This window comes from Heterodontus francisci, chromosome 24 (genome assembly GCF_036365525.1).
Source record: "Heterodontus francisci isolate sHetFra1 chromosome 24, sHetFra1.hap1, whole genome shotgun sequence".
NCBI lineage: Eukaryota > Metazoa > Chordata > Chondrichthyes > Heterodontiformes > Heterodontidae > Heterodontus > Heterodontus francisci.
Window position 1 is genome coordinate 35,650,430 of NC_090394.1, and position 17,867 is coordinate 35,668,296.

Consider the following 17,867-nt stretch of genomic DNA (forward strand, 5'->3'; position numbering starts at 1 on the left):
CTTTGGCAAGGAAGCTTTGGTTCATTTCTACTTGTGTTGTCTGACCTTGGACAGTCTGCTCAGCCTACCTCAGTCAGAGGAAAGAGACATCAGTTCAGATTCTGCAAAAGAAAAAAAGAAACAAAAAATCTTCATTAGTTTGGATTTTCTCTCCTCAAAGTTCCAGCTTCTTCTGGGAATTGACTATCCTCCGGCACTTCCACTGACTCTTCCCAGACTCTGAGCACGACTAGAGCGAATCATCCAGGTTCATCTCCTTCTACAATTCTGGTACTTGTGTGATCAACAAAGGAGTTGTTGACAATTCATAGCAAGCAATCTCTATCACTTAGTCTAAAACAGACCCAGACATGAGGCGAGGAAAACCCCAGCGATGGAGAGCTTCAGAAACCATCTTTCCAAAGTCACCTGTTCTCCTTACGTCTGTAACCTCCTCCAGCCCTACAACTCTCAAAGATATCTCCAATCCACCAATTATGGCATCTTGCCCATCCTCTGTTTTAATCGCTGCATTTGCAGCTATGCCTTCAGCTGTCTAAACCCTAAACTCTGGAACTCCCTCCCTAAAGCTCTCCACCTCTCTCTCCTCCTTTAAAATGCTGCTTAAAACTGACCTCTTTATCCAAACTTTTGGTCACAAGTCCTAATATCTCCTTATGTGGTTCGGTGACAATTTTTGATTGATAAAGATTCTGTGAGCCTTGGAACATTTTACTACGTTAAAGGCACTATCGTGGCACTTAACCCATGTTGACGGTGGGAGGGCAATGCAGAGTTCCAAGCAGGAATCACTGCCTGATGAGGAGGAGCAGGGTCCCTGCTGATTTTCCCTGCCTAGCCTATAGTCCGGTGCCGAGTTACAGCAGCTTCATTATCAGCTGTGACTCAGTGGTTTGTACTCTTGCTGTTGAGTCAGAGGATTATGGGTTCAAGACCCACTCCAGCGACCTGAGCACATAATCTAGGTTCAGACTCCAGTGCCTGACTCCCAGTCTTTGCTTTACCGTGTTCTGATCAAAGGCCAGGGATATAACTAGATTCTCATCACACTGGATGCCAGCAAATCCCAAATGTTTGAACTAATAAAGTTAATGGTATTTTATTGTAGAAATGTTAAGCTCCTCTGATGACTCAGTTGCTTACTACACTGCCTCGTGTGGTACTGACCCTCTCCCCACCCTCCAATACAGTCACTGTCAGCTGTAGCTCAGAGGGTAGCATTTATACTTCTGAATCAGGAAAGTCATGAGTTCAAGTCTCGCTGCAGGCACTTGAGTATGTAATCTAGACTGCTATTGCAATGTAGTAATGAGGGAGTGCTGCATTGTTGGAGGTGCTGCCTTTCAGGTGACACAATAAACCAAGGCCCTGTCTGCCTTCTCAGGTGGATATAAAAGAGCTTATGGCACTATTTTGAGGAAGAACAAGGGTGTTCTCCCTGATATCCTGGCCAATATTTATCTCTCACTAAAAAACAGATTAGTTTATTATCTCATTTCTGTTGGTTGGACCTTGTTGTGAACAAATTGGCTGCCAACATAGGAGCTGTAGTTGGCCATTCGGCCCCTTGAGCGTGTTCCGCCATTCAATGAGATCATGGCTGATCTGTGACCCAACTCCATATGACCGCCTTTGCCCCATATTCCTTAATACCAGGGGCGGCACAGTGGCGCAGTGGTTAGCACCGTAGCCTCACAGCTCCAGCGACCAGAGTTCGGTTCTGGGTACTGCCTGTGTGGAGTTTGCAAGTTCTCCATGTGACCGTGTGGGTTTCCTCCCACAGCCAAAGACTTGCAGGTTGATAGGTAAATTGGCCATTGTAAATTGCCCCTCGTGTAGGTAGGTGGTAGGAGATTTGAGGGAAGGTGGGAATATGGGATTAATGTAGGATTAGTATAAATGGGTGGTTGATGGTCGGCACAGACTCAGTGGGCCGAAGGGCCTGTTTCAGTGCTGTATCTCTCTATGGCGCTATGACCTTTGGTTAACAAAAAATCTAATTTAAAATTGGCAATCGATCTAGCATCAATTGTTTTTTGCGGAAGAGTTTTCCAAACTTCTACCATCCTTTCCATGAAGAAGTGCTGCCTAATTTCACTCCTGATAGGTCTGGCTTGGATGTTTAGACTCTGCCTCCTAGAACGAGACTCCCCAACTAGCAGAAATCGTTTCTCCCAATCTACCCTACCTATTCCCCTTAATTTCTTTAAAACTTTGATCAAATCACCCTTTAACCATCTACATTCCAGGCAATACAACCCTTGTTGGTGTAATCTCTCCTCATAACTTAACCCTTTATCATTCTGGTAAATCTATGCTGCTACACTCCCTCCAAGGCCAATTATAGCCTAAGGTGGGGTGCCGGAATGCTCACAGTACTCAGGTGCTTTGTATAGCTGTCGCATAACTTCTCACCCCTTGCATTTCCTACATTACAACAGGGCCTACACTTTAAAACTAGTTAATTGGATTTAAAGCACTTCGGGAAGTCCTGGGTTTGTGCAGAAATGCAGGTTCTTTCTTTTGACTGAGTCATTCTGGACTGGTTATTTGGACTGCGGGCAAAGGGTTTGACCAAGCAATGCACTTACTTCCTTAACACACCAGGCAAAAATAAACCAACTGTTTTGACAGAGGAACACTGTGGCAAGCCGAACTTTAACAATAAATACATTTAAAGAGCAACATGGGCATAGCCTGTCATACCTGCATTGATTTATATGAACAGCAGTGCTGACATGCTGTTAGCAGTAGATAGCTTATCCTACCCGGTCACAGGGCCCCTTGTAGGTTATCCTCATACAGATTGCCCAATGCATGTCATTTCCATAACCCTGCACAGCCCTCTTTTATAAACCTGAAGTACTGTACTGACGTTCTTACTTTGCTCTTTGTTGCTGTGTGAACAGTTCCTTTGGATCTTGCAGACAGATAACTAGCAGTTGGTGTGTCTTCGGCACTGCCTCTTGCTGTGTTTCACCCTTCACCCTCACCAAGGTTTTTGATTGCTGCATTGAGGTCCTTTGTCATGTACATGTCACACTGCTGCCCTCTGCTGGAACTATTGCAAGGTACAGCCTCAGATCTTCCTGCAAAGGAAACCAATACAGGCGTCTGGACACAAATATAGTCAGTGGGGTTTAATTCTTAGTGGAGTTTAATTACTTCCTGTTAACTCATTGCTTCCCACTAAGTGTGCTATCTTAACGCAGTTGGTCACCATATCAAATAAACATGTGAAAAATTTTTAATAAAAGGAATTTATATAAAGGCATCAAGCAGTGCACTACCAGAGTGGGGAAATCCAGGGAGCATATTCTTAAAATTAGAGCTAGGCCATTTAGGAGTAAATTTAGAAAGCATTTTTTCATGCAAAAGGTAGTGGAAATCTGGAACTATCTCCCCAAATAAAGGCTGTGAATGCTGGTTCAATTACATAGAATTAACAGCACAGAAACAGGCCATTCGGCCCAACTATTCTATGCTGGTGTTTATGATCCACAGGAGCCTCCTCCCACCCCTCTTCATCTCACCCTATCAGCATTATCCTTCTATTCTTTCCTCCTTCATGAGCTTATCTGGCTTCCCCTTAAATGCATCTGTTATTTGCCTCAACTACTCAAGTTCAACATTCTTGCCACTCTCTGGGGAAGGAAGTTTCTCCTTAACTCCTTATTGAGTTTATTAGTGACTATCGTATAACACCCTAGTTTTGGATTTGGAAAAATCTCTATTAGGTCACTCCTCAGCCTTCTATTTTCCAGAAAAATAATGCCCCCCCCCCCCAACCAATTTGTTCAATCTTTCCTTGTCATTATAACTGCTCAGTTCTGGCATCAACTTTATAAATCAGTTACATCTTCTCCAGTGCATCCGTATCATTTTTGTAATACAGAGACCAGAAACTGTTGAAACTTTCAAGAGTGAGATCAATAGATTTTTGTTGAGTGAGAGGATCAAGGGATATGGAGCAAATATAGGTAAATGGTGTTGAGGTGCAGATCAGCCATAATCTGATTGAATGTCAGAGCAGGCTCAAGGGGCTGAATGGCCTCCTCCTGAACGAAGTTGAGGAGGGATAATGCACCACAGCCACAGCAGATGCCATTTCTGACTTTGGTTAGGGCTGTTTCAGTGCTGTGGCATGGGCAGAAATCTGACTTTAGAGACTCAAACAGGAATTAACAGGAAAGATGGGCACAGATTTGTGAAGCTACAACATAAGGACCTTGGAAAGAAAGGGGAGGTTGGAGATGAGGTGGGTAGTAACTTGCAAAGACAAAGTGGGTAGGTGGTGGGGGGAGGGGGGGGGGTGTTGAGGAGTAGTCTAAGGATGTTGGTTTTGAAAAGGCAGCCAGTAACTGAGGAGAGGGAACCATTTACAATGTCAACTAACCTGGGGGCCAGGAAGGGGCGTTGAGTGGCCAGACATTTAGCGGGAATAGGGTTGACGGAGCAGGAAGTGTGTCTCATTGATGAAATGAGCTTGGAGAGGGTATGGGGGAGATGGGAGTGAAAGTAGAGGGGGATGTGTCCGCTTAAGTTATCTGCTAACTCAGAGGCATGAGTGATTATTATCCTGTAGGGGGGGGTTATTCAACCCCTGGTGCAGTGTGCAAAAACACTGCCCAGGGTCTCGCTCACAGGTGCTGCCCATTCATTAACCTGATGTAATAATAATAAATTGAGACCCATACAATCTGGTGGATTTTAATTAGTGACTTTATTCTCTGGCTGCTGTAAAAATCCAATACAGTACCGTCAGCAGTAATAGAAGTCTTCACCTGCATTTAGGACATTCAAACTTGTAAGAAATCCATTTGTCCTAGTTCACAAGGCTTTACTGCCAACTGAAAGTGCAGCTTTTAGCAATGCATCCGTCTCCTGTTGTAGCATCTGGATTTTTATTTGCTATTTTTGCTTGTTCAGACAAGGCGGCTCCTCGACATCTGTCTGCTGATTGGAACGCTAATGATTTCAAAATATTCTGCAAGCAGCTTTCTCACGAGAAGGCAGTGAATCTAAGCTAAAAGCAAAATACTGCGGATGCTGGAAATCTGAAACAAAAACAAGAAATGCTGGAATCACTCAGCAGGTCTGGCAGCATCTGTGGAAAGAGAAGCAGAGTTAACGTTTCGGGTCAGTGACCCGAAGAAGGGTCACTGACCCGAAACGTTAACTCTGCTTCTCTTTCCACAGATGCTGCCAGACCTGCTGAGTGATTCCAGTGAATCTAAGCTTGTGAAATGCTTTGGGTTGTCACTTTACTCCCTCTCTCGGGTGCTGTAGGATTGACAAATGTCACACAATTCAATGTTATTCGTTATCCCCCATTGTGCTCATTGACCTATGTGCCTCCCATTCCATTTTAAAATTTACATCCTTTTTTTCAAATCACTCCATGGCCTCGCCCATCTCTGTAACCTCCTCCAGCTCTGCAACCCTCTGAGCTCTCTGCACTCCTCCAATTCTGGCCTCTTGTGCATGCCTGATTTTCATCGCTACATTGGGAAGCATGCCTTCAGCTGCGTAGGCCCAAAGATCTGGAATTTGCTCTTTAAATCTCTCTACCGCTCTCTCCCCCTTTAAGACGCTGCTAAAAACCCACCCCTTTGATCAAGGATTTGGTTACCTGTCCTACTATCTCCTTCTGTGGCTGGTGTCAAATTTTGTTTGATACCACTCAGTTCTGCTCTCATCTCCCCTTTACACACAAAAAAACCCCACCTAAAGTATCCATGTGATATTATTTCATAGTTCCCCCCTCCCTCTGCCCTGAACCCAACCTCCACCTTTTAAACTGGAAATGTCCCAGTTTAGCAAATCAGAACCCAGGTGGATTTAACTTAATAGGGTGTGAGGATTCTGAAATTAAAATGGACTTAGTTATTAGGAAATATGAATTTTCTTCTCCCCACGTCCCAGTTTGCTGGGGAGAGGAAATAGAGCCATTTTTGGGCCATGGTGTGCTTTAAATGTTCCATACTCTTTGGAAAAAGGACTAGGCTTTATATGCAGTCAGTATTTCAGTGTGATTCTGTAAGCTATTTCTCAACCCTGGTGGCTACACCACTGTGTGGTGCTGTAGAGTAGCTTAGTGTGCTGGTTTTAGTCCCTAATTTTGGTGGAACAAGAGACATTCACGATGGAATTACAGTAAAACTAAGGTACTTCTGTCAATTTACCTCATAAAAAATGTCAGCATTAATGTAATAACATTGATCTGTGAGGTTTATGTAAATCACTGCTGTATTTTATATATAAGTTCCACTATGGGCCTCAAAATGTCTCCCCAGCCTCAATTTGAACACTGCTCCAGTCCTAGTGTATGGTGATGGGGTAGTATTCAACTTGAGGCTGGTGGGAAATTTCAGGCCTAAGATTATAATTTTCAAACAACATGCTGGGTAAAAACTCTCACTTGTGTTATGATTCCTGGAGACAGACACAGAACAGGAGATACAGTGGCATCTGCTGAAAATTTGTGTGTTGACATTAAGTAAGATCAAGGAGAACATATTAAAGGCGGTCTCGGGTCTGCAAACGAAACCCGACCCGAGCCCCACAGAACCACATCCAATCCCGAGCCTGACCCGGCCTGAGTCCTTCCATTTTTCCCGTGCCCGACCCAACCTTCAGTTAATCTACCTTCTGTTTTTCACTTTGTTGCTGATCTGCACAAGCTTAAAATAACTAACAAAATCACCTTTCTAGTCCAAAAATTAAATTATCAGTGGAGCCACTTACCTGAGGTTGATAGAGGGTGTCCGACCCGACCCGAGCCTGAATGCCAGACCCGGAAGTGCGACCCGACCTGAACCAGACACATGTCGTCAGGTTCGGGTCGGGTAGTCGGCCTTTAGAACATATTCAACTAAAGATCCAAAACAACAGAGGTTAAATGGAACTGTACTGTGCTCTACTCAGTCCACACCATACTATTTCCAGTCCTACATGACAAGATACAAGGGGCCGTGTGAAGAAGAGCCAATCCTTCGTCTAAAGGGTTTGATTTATGAGAAAGACCTGCACTTATATAGCTCCTTTCACCACCTCGGGATGCGCCAAAGTGCTTTACAGCCAATGAAATGCTTTTGACAGGTAGTCACTGTTGTAATGTAGGAAAAGCATCAGTCAATTTGTGTACAGCAAGCTCCCACAAAGATAATGAATAGATCATTTTTTTAGCAATGTAAATTGAAATGAAATATTGACCAGGGCGCCGCGGGCAGAACTCCCTTTCTCTACTTCCAAATAGAGTTGAGGGATCTTTTATATCCACTAAGAGGCAGACAGGGCCTTGGTTTTAACATTTCATCTGAAAGACGGCACCTCTGAGTGTACTACTCCCTCACTATTGCAATGGCATTATCAACCTAGATTATGAACTCAATGTCTCAACAGTGGGTCTTAAACACGTGCCCTTCTGACTCAGGTGACAAGAGTGGAGACACATAAAATGGAGAAACTTGGACTTTTTAACCGGAAAAGGTGACCAAGAGATAAGATAGAAATTAATCTCTAAGCCTCGGTTTTGGGAAAGGAATGGAACAAATCAGTGGCACATTCTTGCGAAGATGCTTTATTTGTAATGTATAAAACTGAGCAGATGTATTTACAGCAATAAATTACCACAGAAACGGACTTCAGAATGTAATATACACAAGGGAGGATCTGTAATGACGTTAATCAGTTACTGAAAAAAATTAAATTATTTACTTCCTTTTAAAGCAAAAATTAAAATAAATATTTGAATGAGACTTGAATCATCAGAACAGGAAAGGCATTCTGAATCATGAAAAGCAAATGAGATGCTCACTGACTATTCACCCATCATCCCCAGTGCTCACTGACCATTCACTCATTATCCCTCCTGTGCCTATTGACCGTTCAACGATCACCCCCCCCCCCCCCCCCCCCCAATGCTCACTGACCATTCACCCATCAACCCTCAGTGCTCAGTGACCATTCACCCATCACCTCCCCCATGCTCACTGACTCCTGAAAGGTCTGGCTCTAATTTTTAGACTACGCCCCCCTTTGTCCTAGTCTCCCCAACCAGCAGAAATATTTTCTCTCTATCTAAACTATCTGATCCCCTTAATATCTTGAAATCTTAATATTCAGGAAAAGAAGTTCAATAATTACCATCTTCGCTGTCTATGGTGCATTATGGGTATATCTTGGTAGGACAAAATCACAAATGTGGTAATCCTCTCAAAGGCAGAGCTCCCAAGTGTGTTGGCACTAATCAAACAGAGGCGGCGTCAGTGGATTGGACACATCCGCAGGATGGAAGATGGTCGCATACCCAAGGACCTTCTGTATGGCGAGCTAGTTGGGGCCTCTGCATCAAGGATGCTTACAAGCGTGACATGCAGGCCCTAAAACGTCGACTATTGCACTTGAGAGTCATGAGCTGGCGAAAGAGGGAAATGGCGACACATCCTGTGGACTAGTGTGCACTACCGCAACGACCAGTTGCTACAGCAGCTTGGCAACAGGCGCCAACGTCAAAAACAACTCACAGCATCACTTGGCAGCTTCACGTACAGCACTTATGGCAGAACCTGCCTCTCAAGGGCTGGCCTTCACAGCCATCAGCAAAGGGGCGCCATGAGAAGACACCCCATATAAATGGATTGTTTGCTGCGTGCCCATCATCTTTCGTAGATGGAAGGATACCAACCAATCTTGAAAACTTAGATCAAATCACCAATTAACCTTCTAAATTCCAGGGAATCCAACCCTAGTTTGTGTAATCTCTCCTTGTGATTTAACTCTTGGAGTCCAGGTATCATTCTGGTAAATTTACACCGCATTCCCTCTCAGGCCAATATATCCTTCCTGAGGTATGGTGCCAAGAACTGCTCACAGTTCCCCAGGTGTGGGCAAACCAAGGATTTGTATGGCTGAAGCATGACTTCTTGTCCTTTGGATATAAAGGCCAGTATTCCATTAGCCTTTATGATTATTTTCTGTACCTGGTCGTGACATTTTAGTATCAATGTACCTGGATATCCAAGTGTCTTTGGCCCTTCACTGTTTCTAGCTTTTCACTATTTAGAAAGTACCCTGTTCTGCCCTTTTTAGGTCCAAAGTGGATGACCTCACATTTCTCTACATTGAAATCCATTTGCCAGTTTTGCCCATTCACTTAATCCAGCAATATCTCTTTGTAATTTTATGCTTCCATTACACTGCTTACCATGCTACCTTTGTGTCATCAGCAAATTTGGACATGTGGCTTTATATCCCATCACCAGATTGTTAATAAATTTGGTGAATTGTTGAGGCTTCAAGGCAGATCCTTGCAGAACACCACTAGTCACCTCCTGCTAATTACAGTACCTGTCCATTATCCCGACTCTATGTCTCCTGCCATTCAGCCAATTTCCTGTCCAGGTCAATAATTTGCCTTTAATTCCATGAGCTTCACCTTTAGCTAACAGTCTCTTATGAAAGACTTTATCACATGCCTTCTGGAAGTCCATGTAAATAACATGCCTAGACATTGCCCTGTTCACTAGTTTAGTTACCTCTGAAAAATTCAACCAATTCATCAGGTTTGTTCTACCTTTTACAAATCCATAACAAAAACAGAAAATGCTGGAAATATTCAGTAGGTCAGGCAGCATCTGTGGACCAAAAAACAATCAACATTTGTCAGGTCTGTCAGACAGACCTGAAACGTTAACTCTGTTTTTCTCTCCACAGATGCTGCCTGAACTGCTGAGTATTTCCAGCATTTTCTGTTTTTGTGTCAAATTTCCAACATTCGCAGTATTTTTGTTTTTGCTTTACAAATCCATGCCATCTCTCTCTGATCAGCTGAAAATTTTCAAGGTGTTCAGTAACCCTATCCTCAATTATAGATTCTAGCAATTTCCTGACAACAGATGTAAGGCTTCTTCTTCTTTGGCTTCCTCGTCTCGAGAGACAATGGGTAAGCGCCTGGAGGTGGTCAGTGGTTTGTGAAGCAGCGCCTGGAGTGGCTAAAAAGGCCAATTCTAGAGTGACTCTTCCACAAGTGCTGCAGATAAAATTGGTTGTCGGGGCTGTTACACAGTTGGCTCTCTCCTTGCGCTTCTGTCTTTTTTCCTGTCAACTATGTCTCTTCGACTCGCCACGTTTTAGCCCCGCCTTTATGCTTGCCCGCCAGCTCTGGCGACCACTGGCAACTGACTCCCATGACTTGTGATCAATGTCACAGGACTTCATGTCACGTTTGCAGACATCTTTAAAGCGGAGACATGGACGGCCGGTGGGTCTGGTACCAGTGACGAGCTCGCTGTACAATGTGTCCTTGGGGATCCTGCCACCTTCCATGCGGCTCACATGGCCAAGCCATCTCAGGCGCCGTTGGCTTAGTAGGGTGTATATGCTGGGGATGTTGGCCGCCTCGAGGACTTCTGTGTTGGAGATACAGTCCTGCCACCTGATGGCAAGGATTCTCTGGAGGCAGCGAAGCTGGAATGAATTGAGACATCGCTCTTGGCTGACGTACGTTGTCCAGGCCTCGATGCCGTAGAGCAAGGTACGGAGGACACAGGCTTGATACACTTGGACTTTTGTGTTCTGTGTCAGTGCGCCATTTTCCCACACTCTCTTGGCCAGTCTGGACATAGCAGAGGAAGCCTTTCCCATGCGCTTGTTTAATTCTGCATCGAGAGACAGGTTACTGGTGATAGTTGAGCCTAGGTAGGTGAACTCTTGAACCACTTCCAGAGTGTGGTCGCCGATATTGATGGATGGGGCATTTCTGACGTCCTGTCCCATGATGTTCATTTTCTTGAGACTGATGGTTAGGCCAAATTCATTGCAGGCAGCCGCAAACCTGTCGATGAGTCTCTGCAGACACTCTACAGTGTGAGATGTTAATGCAGCATCATCAGCAAAGAGGAGTTCCCTGATGAGGACTTTCCGTACTTTGGTCTTCGCTTTTAGACGGGCAAGGTTGAACAACCTGCCACCTGATCTTGTAGAGGAAAATTCCTTCTTCTGAAGACTTGAACGCATGTGAGAGCAGCAGGGAGAAGAAGATCCCAAACAGTGTAGGTGCTAGAACACAGCCCTGTTTCACGCCACTCAGGATTGGAAAGGGGTCTGATGAGGTGCCGCTATGCTGAATTATGCCTTTCATATTGTCATGGAATGAGGTGATGATACTTAGTAGCTTTGGTGGGCATCCAATCTTTTCTAGTAGTCTGAAGAGACCACATCTGCTGACGAGGTCAAAGCTAACTGGTCTATAATTCCACAATTTCCCTCTCACACCTTTCTTAAATAGCGGAGTAACATGCGCAATTTTACAATCTAAAGGAACGGTTCCCAAGTCGAGAGAAGTTTGGAAGATTATGGTTCGGGCATCTACAATGTTCTCACCTACTGCTTTTAAAACCCTGGGATAAAAACCATCTGGTCTGGGGATTTGTTACTCTTTGGTGCCATTATTTTCTTCATTATCGTTATTTTGTTTACGTTAATTTTGCTGAGTCTCTGACCCTGATTCAGTATTAGTTTTCTTGGGATTTCTAGCATGCTGACCCCTTCCTCGACTGGAAATACCCATCTGATTATTCAGCATATCCACCATTTCCTTATTTTCATTGACAATATCACTGATTTCAGTTTACAAGGGGACCCGCATTGCTTTTGACCAACCTCTTTTCCCTAATATAATGCTAAAAAGTTTTTTTTGTTGATTTTGATATCCTTTGCAAGTTTCTTTTCATATTTCCCTTTTGTAGCTCTTAGCTGTTTTATCACCCTTTGCTGTCCTTTGTACCTTTCCCATTTGCCAGGATCTGTGCTATTTTTTGCATTTTTGTATGCTTTTACTTCTCGTGTGATGTTCTCAGTTGCCTCTTTAGTCATCCATGGCTGTCTTTTTTGGCAAGTAGAGCTCATTTACTTCCCCCCCCCCCCCCCCCCCCCCCCCAAGTCATATTGCTCAGTTCTCATGGAAGTTAACAAAAAAAATGGGAGGCTCATGTGAGTAACTGAAGAGGAAACTGCAGGACTGGGGAGCATTGAGAAATAAGCAGAGGGCCTGCCTTGGGGAGACTGCCACTACTAAAGCTCTTGCCCCTTAGGGTATAAACTGGTTCTGTAACACAGTAGTTCTTTTTTGAACACCTCCTACTGATCTTGGGGATTTTCCCAGTTTACTGTGGACAGTCTCCGTTACATCAGCCTTACTTAAATCTAGAATCTAGCCAAGACCCCAAGCTCTGGGATTCCCTCCCTAAATGTTCCCGCCTCTCTACCTATCGCTCCTCCTTTAAGGTGCTCCTTAAAACCGACCTCCTTGATTAAATTTTTGGTTACTTGTCCTAGTAGCTCATATGGCTCAGTTTCCGTTTGAGAGCCCTCCTGGAATGTCTTGGAATATTGTACGACATTAGAGGTACTATATAAATGCAAGTTGATGTTGAAATATGTAAGTGCCTCAGTTTGTCCTAGGGATGACCAGTGGAACTGAATGTTGGGGCATAGGCAACGCGAGGCAGAGCCAGCAATGCTCAAACCTCAGCCAATTGTCTAAAGGCAACGCAACTATCCAGAGATGGTTACATCAGCAGTACCCTCTCCAATTGGAAGGGGTACAAAGTTAAGAACTGGCTGGACCTAGGATTTTTAAAAAGTTTATTCTCACTGACAAGGCTGGCATTTATTGCCCATTCCCAGACATCTTGAAAAGGTATTGGTGGGCCTTCCATTTGAACTACTGCAGTCCACGTGCTATTTGTTTCCTACAACAGTGACTACACTTCAAAAGTATGTCATTGGTTGCAAAGCACTTTGGGAGGTCTGACGGTCATGAAAGGTGCTATAGAAATGCAACTTCTTTCTTTCTTTGTAGCAGTTTTGAAGTTGGCCCACTTCAGGAGGCAGGTGGTGTGGGACTGGAGTCACATGTAGGCCAGACCACATAAAGATGGCAGGTTTCCATCCCTAAAGGACATTAGTGAACCAGTTGGGGTTTTTATGACAATCTAACAGTCTTACTGACACCAGCTTTAAATGTAGATTTTTTAAACTCCAATTCTGAAACTGCCATGTTGAAATTTGAACTGATGTTCTGTGAATTATTAGTCCAGTCCATTAGCGTACTCTGTCAGATGACTAATAGGCACTTGCATGAGGTGCTCAAGGTCAATGGCTTCAGGACAGGAGGGGAGAAAACACACAACCTAAGTCAATAGCCACTTAACGCCAGAATGACTGTTCTCTCTCTCTCCCCCCTCTCACTCCAGTATTTCTTCTTACAATTCATCCAACCATATGACACACAGTGAAACTCAGGTCCAGAGGAGGGGGGATACAAATGGTCTCCCCATGCAACCCCTCCCCTCCTACAGTATGTAAAGTGGAGGCAGTGGGGTTGGGAGGAGCCATATCACTCCTCCATGTATCTAGCACGGCACTGCACCGCTCCCCCAGTGATTGAAGTGGTTTCCAGTGACAGGTTTGTTGCTCTGTGTAGAACGTCACTCTAAAGGCCTGCTACCCGACCCGAACCTGATGGGACCCGACGACATGTGTCGGGTGCGGGTTGGGGTCAGACACACACTGGAAGTCTTGCATTTTGCTCTGCTGGAGTAGAGAGTGTAAAACTTAAGAACTTACTTGAGCTGGAGGGAATGTCAAGGAGGGAAACTCTTGAGTCTGCGCAGTGAGCATCTCAATGACATCATCACACTCATGCTGCAGCTTCCTTAATCCAAAAGTGGTACAGCGAGTGAGTGCACTACGGAATCAAGGTAGATAACCATTCCGGTGGTCGGGTCAGGTCAGGCGCGGGAAAAAGTGGAGGGACTTGGGCTCAAGTCCGATGTGGTTCTATCGGATTTTTATTTCCTGACCTGAGCAGGCCTTTCCATCTCTCAGGAGATGCTTCAACAAGTGGTAGCTTCAGGGTCTGGAAAAGGCCACTGTTCACAAGAGTTAAGTGGAAACCATTTGCTGCATAGAAGGCCTTCCATAAATCGAACCAGAAGTTTACAGATACAAAAAGTGGCACATGGGAGTCAGTTACAGGCTGGAATCTAATTGAGGGGTTCAGGGGATTTATATATAGCATAATAGATACCCGAGAATGAGTTACAGGCTGGAATCTAATCGGAGCAGCAAAGCTGGGAGTGCAATTGGTGCGTACTTCACATGCTCTCCTTGGAGTCCCTGAGATGTAATTGTTCCTGTGTCTCTTATAGATGAACGGTTTCTGTGTCATGGAATTCTGTACAGAACAGTGACAATTGCTGCAAACTATTGTTGCACTGAGGCTTACACCTCTCACCCGAGGTGTGGTTACAGCCTCACAATCTGTAGTGGTTATTTTGTTGAAGTGTGTAGAATTTCATTACAGAAACAGGCCATTCAGACCAAATGGTCTATGCCAGTGCTTATGTTGCACATGAGCCTCCTCCCACCTTATCAGAATATCCTTCCTTTCTCTCTCATCTGCTGTTCTCGCTTTCCCATAAAGGCATCAACTTCCCCTTAAATACTGTGCGGTTGGAAATTTTTCGTGACAGCTGGTATGAGGAAAGGTGATTTACATGCTGAAGCACTAACTACTGCAGTCACTGAAAACTCACCCAGTCACAATCCCTCAACACAATATCCTTAAACAGCTAGGCCACTGGGTGTCACACCTGAGTGCATCGTGTGAGTCACAGTAACCAAGCCAAGCCCATGGGTTCTGTTCTAAAAACGGAACAGCAGACATTCCCCCTTCACCGAGGCTGCTGTATATAGAGAACAAATCACTTCTATCAACCTACACACCCAGTTTCTGTTCCATTAATGGAATAAGAACCCTTTGCAAGTTGCCCCCACATCTTTCAGGCTGATCTTTAGACATACACACAAGGTGGCCATCTTTATGCCTAATTTACAAGCACCCCTACCTTCCCCCAACCCAGCCCAAAAAAGCCCGAAGTGTCACCTGTGGCTCACTAGGTAGCTCTCTCATCTCTGAGTGAAAAAGTTGTGAGTTCAGGTCCCACTCTGGAGAATGAGCACACAATCTAGGCTGACACTCCAGTCCTGCACTGTCAGAGACAATGTTTCCTCCAACTTTTGTTTGCTGTGTGCAGCCGGATAGTTGTGCTATGCATTCTCTTTAAGATTAAGATGTACACATGTGCAACCGTGTCTCAAAGGGACCATTACTTGTGCACGGCCTGTTTGTTACCTGTGCGGCACATTCTCTATTGCTGCATGACCAAGTACCAGAGCAGCTTAAAGGGAACATTGGTCAGAGATGCTGTCTTTCAGATGAGATGTTAAAACCAAGGCCCCATCTGCCCTCACAGATAGGCACTATTTCAAAGAACAGCATGGGAGTTCTCCCAGTGCCTCAGCCCAATATTTATCTCTCAACCAACATCACTCCAAAAGAATTATCTGGTGACTATAACATTGCTGTTTGTGGAAGCTTGCTGGGCACAAATTTGCTGCTGCCTTTCCTACATTACAACAGTGACTACACTGGAAAATAGTACTTCATTGGTTAAGTGCCTTGGGTCGTTCTGATTTTGTGAAAGGCACTACAGGAATGCAAGTTTCACATGGGATATATTCACCCTGAGCGTAACCGAACCATCCCGTGCCAGAGAAAAAAAAAATTGGCATTAAAAATAAACTCTAAGCCCTCCCACTAGTCTAGTGATAATGGCTGCGTCCAAGTTAGTGTGAGACCAAATGATGTGTCGATAGTACACATACATTGCAGACCATACTTTCCGAGACTTGAGGGTTTAGATTGCCATTTTGATGAAGTGTGCTGATTGGCTAAAATCAGCACCACTCAGTTTCTGTTCATCTTACACTTTTGGGGGGAGGGAGTGTCAGAAGAAAGATTAATTTTGCACAACCATCCCGAGTTTGCAGATCGTTTGCAACTCACACAGGCTGCAGCAAACAGAAGGACTTTAAATGGAATTCTTTCCTCATAAAACTCGTTCAAAACGAGTCTGTTGTCAACTCAAATGGCCACACCAGCAGCGCTAAATAATTTGGCTGATTTCCCAAATGTCCCTATGTTCCCCTTCCCTCCCTCCAATACTTCCAAAGCCACTGGATATATTAAACCTGTCATCCAGACCAATCAGAGTCAGGAAAAGCCTTCCATGGCCTGCAATTCTCTCACAGCCTTTGGCCTCAATTCTGGGGGGGCAACATTCATAAGGCGCACTCATTCAAAATGGCTACTCCATCTCCAAATTTAATCTGCATGGAAATTTGCAAAGGATTGTACAAACTGATTACTGAAGGAGAACTTCAAGACTAAATAAAAATATATATCTTTTGTTTTGTACAGCTTGCAAGGGACATAGTATTTTACAATTTTATGCACTGCTCTGTTTGGACGTTTTGTTTGAGAGTCACAGGATGGAAACCACAGATGCTTGAAAACCATAAGCGTTCAGTGCTCAAAAGGTTTTAATAAGCTGCTAGTCTTTGTTGGGTGTGGATTACCTTCCAGGACATTCCAAACAGGTATTTGGACGGTAACTTGAACAGTTGGCGAGACCGTGAGAATCAGCTATGATGAGTTACGGCAGCATGAGAGAAGGGAGCCTGTCCATTGTACGTCCAGGCTCTTAAGAATGCTCGGATTCCAGATATGGAGATCTTTCTCTCCAGTCAACTCCAAAACAGTGCTTCTTATAATGTGGATCTTTGAATAAGGCTTCAGGCTTTAACTCCGGGAATTTTGACACCCACTGCATGACAGCGAGTTCTTTTAAATTGCAACTGCAGTTCTTCATGAACTTGATGGCTTCATCTTGCAGTCTCAACTTCATCATGTTCAGGGAAGGCTCCTGTTGAGCAAAGAGCATCTTGCTGGTTGATATATTTCAAGAAGGTGTGCCGAAACAAGAAAGGAGCAGATCATTCAGCCCCTCAAGCCTGTTCTGCCATTCAATTAGCTCAAGCCTGTTGTCTATCTTAGCTTCATCTACCTGTCTTGGTTCCATAATCCTGCAATACTTCTACCGACAGTTCCCATGCAACCCCAGGAAGAGGAAACTGAGAAGGGCCTAGGAGTCAGACGACTTGACGATGGTGATGACACTGGTGGCTGGCAGAGTGGGGCCCTTAGACATGGCGCGGGCATAGCTCTGGAGGGCCTCATACTTGGAGCGGAGACCATCTAGTTCAACTCTCATGTTGGCATTCTCTCTGGCCAGTTTGGCTACCTCCTGTTGGAGGTCGGTCCTCTGTCGCTGCAACTCCTCCTTTTGTGTCACACGCTTGACCCGGCAGCTAGCCGCATAACCCCGATTCTTCAGCGTTCGCCGACGCTGCTTCAGCTGAACGATCTCCTCTTTGCTCAGGCCTCGCAGGTGCTGGTTCAGCTCTCGGACTGTCATGGAGACTAATTCCTGGTCGCTGAGCGTCAGGGCATTCTCACCGGCCTCTTTCTTGACCTGTAATCAGAAAATACTTTCAAGTTATTGTCTTTCTTTCCCTCGGCCTCTCTGCCAACTTCACACACAAGCACTCCAACAGTTTTCCATTTAAGTCTCGGCACTGTATCCTTTAAGAAGCTCAACACCATCCAGGATAAAGTAGTCTGCTTGATCAGCAGCCCATCCACCACCTTAAATATCCCCATCAACACCAGTGGTGCATGTAGCTGCAGAGTGTACTATCCACAAAGTACACTGCAGCAACTCATCGAGGCTTCTTCGACAGCATCTCCCAAACCTGTGGCCTCCATCACCTAGAGGGACAAGGGCAGCAGATGCATAAGAACACCATCACCTCCAAGTTTCCCTCCAAGTTCCACACCATCCTAATTTGTAAATATATTGGCCGTTCCTTCATTGTCCTAGGTCGAAGTCCTGGAA

At 44.7% G+C, this 17,867-nt stretch overlaps 3 protein-coding genes across 17 annotated transcripts in view; 1 reads left to right on the forward strand and 2 right to left on the reverse strand.

Moving 5' to 3' along the window:
* The window catches only part of gaa2 (alpha glucosidase 2), a 44,442-nt gene extending 36,237 nt beyond the window's left edge, over window positions 1-8,205 (reverse strand). For 3 of the 5 annotated variants that reach the window (XM_068055888.1, XM_068055889.1, XM_068055885.1), the window contains exons 1-4: window positions 6,748-7,895; window positions 4,785-5,057; window positions 2,884-3,089; window positions 69-101 (exon numbers count right to left, since the gene is read on the reverse strand). The gene's annotated coding sequence lies outside the window, so the exon portion shown is untranslated. Of the gene's footprint in view, window positions 1-68; window positions 102-2,883; window positions 3,090-4,784; window positions 5,058-6,747; window positions 7,896-8,148 lie in introns of those variants that run through there. The other 2 variants (XM_068055887.1, XM_068055886.1) reach the window with 2 other exon arrangements.
* Window positions 6,090-17,867, forward strand: part of mettl4 (methyltransferase 4, N6-adenosine) — an 81,874-nt gene continuing 70,096 nt past the window's right edge. For 2 of the 6 annotated variants that reach the window (XM_068055894.1, XM_068055897.1), the window contains exon 1: window positions 6,090-6,167. The gene's annotated coding sequence lies outside the window, so the exon portion shown is untranslated. The remainder of the gene's footprint in view (window positions 6,168-17,867) is intronic. The other 4 variants (XM_068055895.1, XM_068055898.1, XM_068055899.1 and 1 more) reach the window with 4 other exon arrangements.
* Window positions 11,958-17,867, reverse strand: part of mafk (v-maf avian musculoaponeurotic fibrosarcoma oncogene homolog K) — a 37,180-nt gene continuing 31,270 nt past the window's right edge. For all 6 annotated transcript variants that reach the window (XM_068055906.1, XM_068055902.1, XM_068055901.1 and 3 more), the window contains exon 3: window positions 11,958-17,444. In XM_068055906.1, coding sequence (XP_067912007.1) covers window positions 17,055-17,444 — 390 coding nt within the window. In that variant the 3' untranslated portion in view covers window positions 11,958-17,054. The remainder of the gene's footprint in view (window positions 17,445-17,867) is intronic.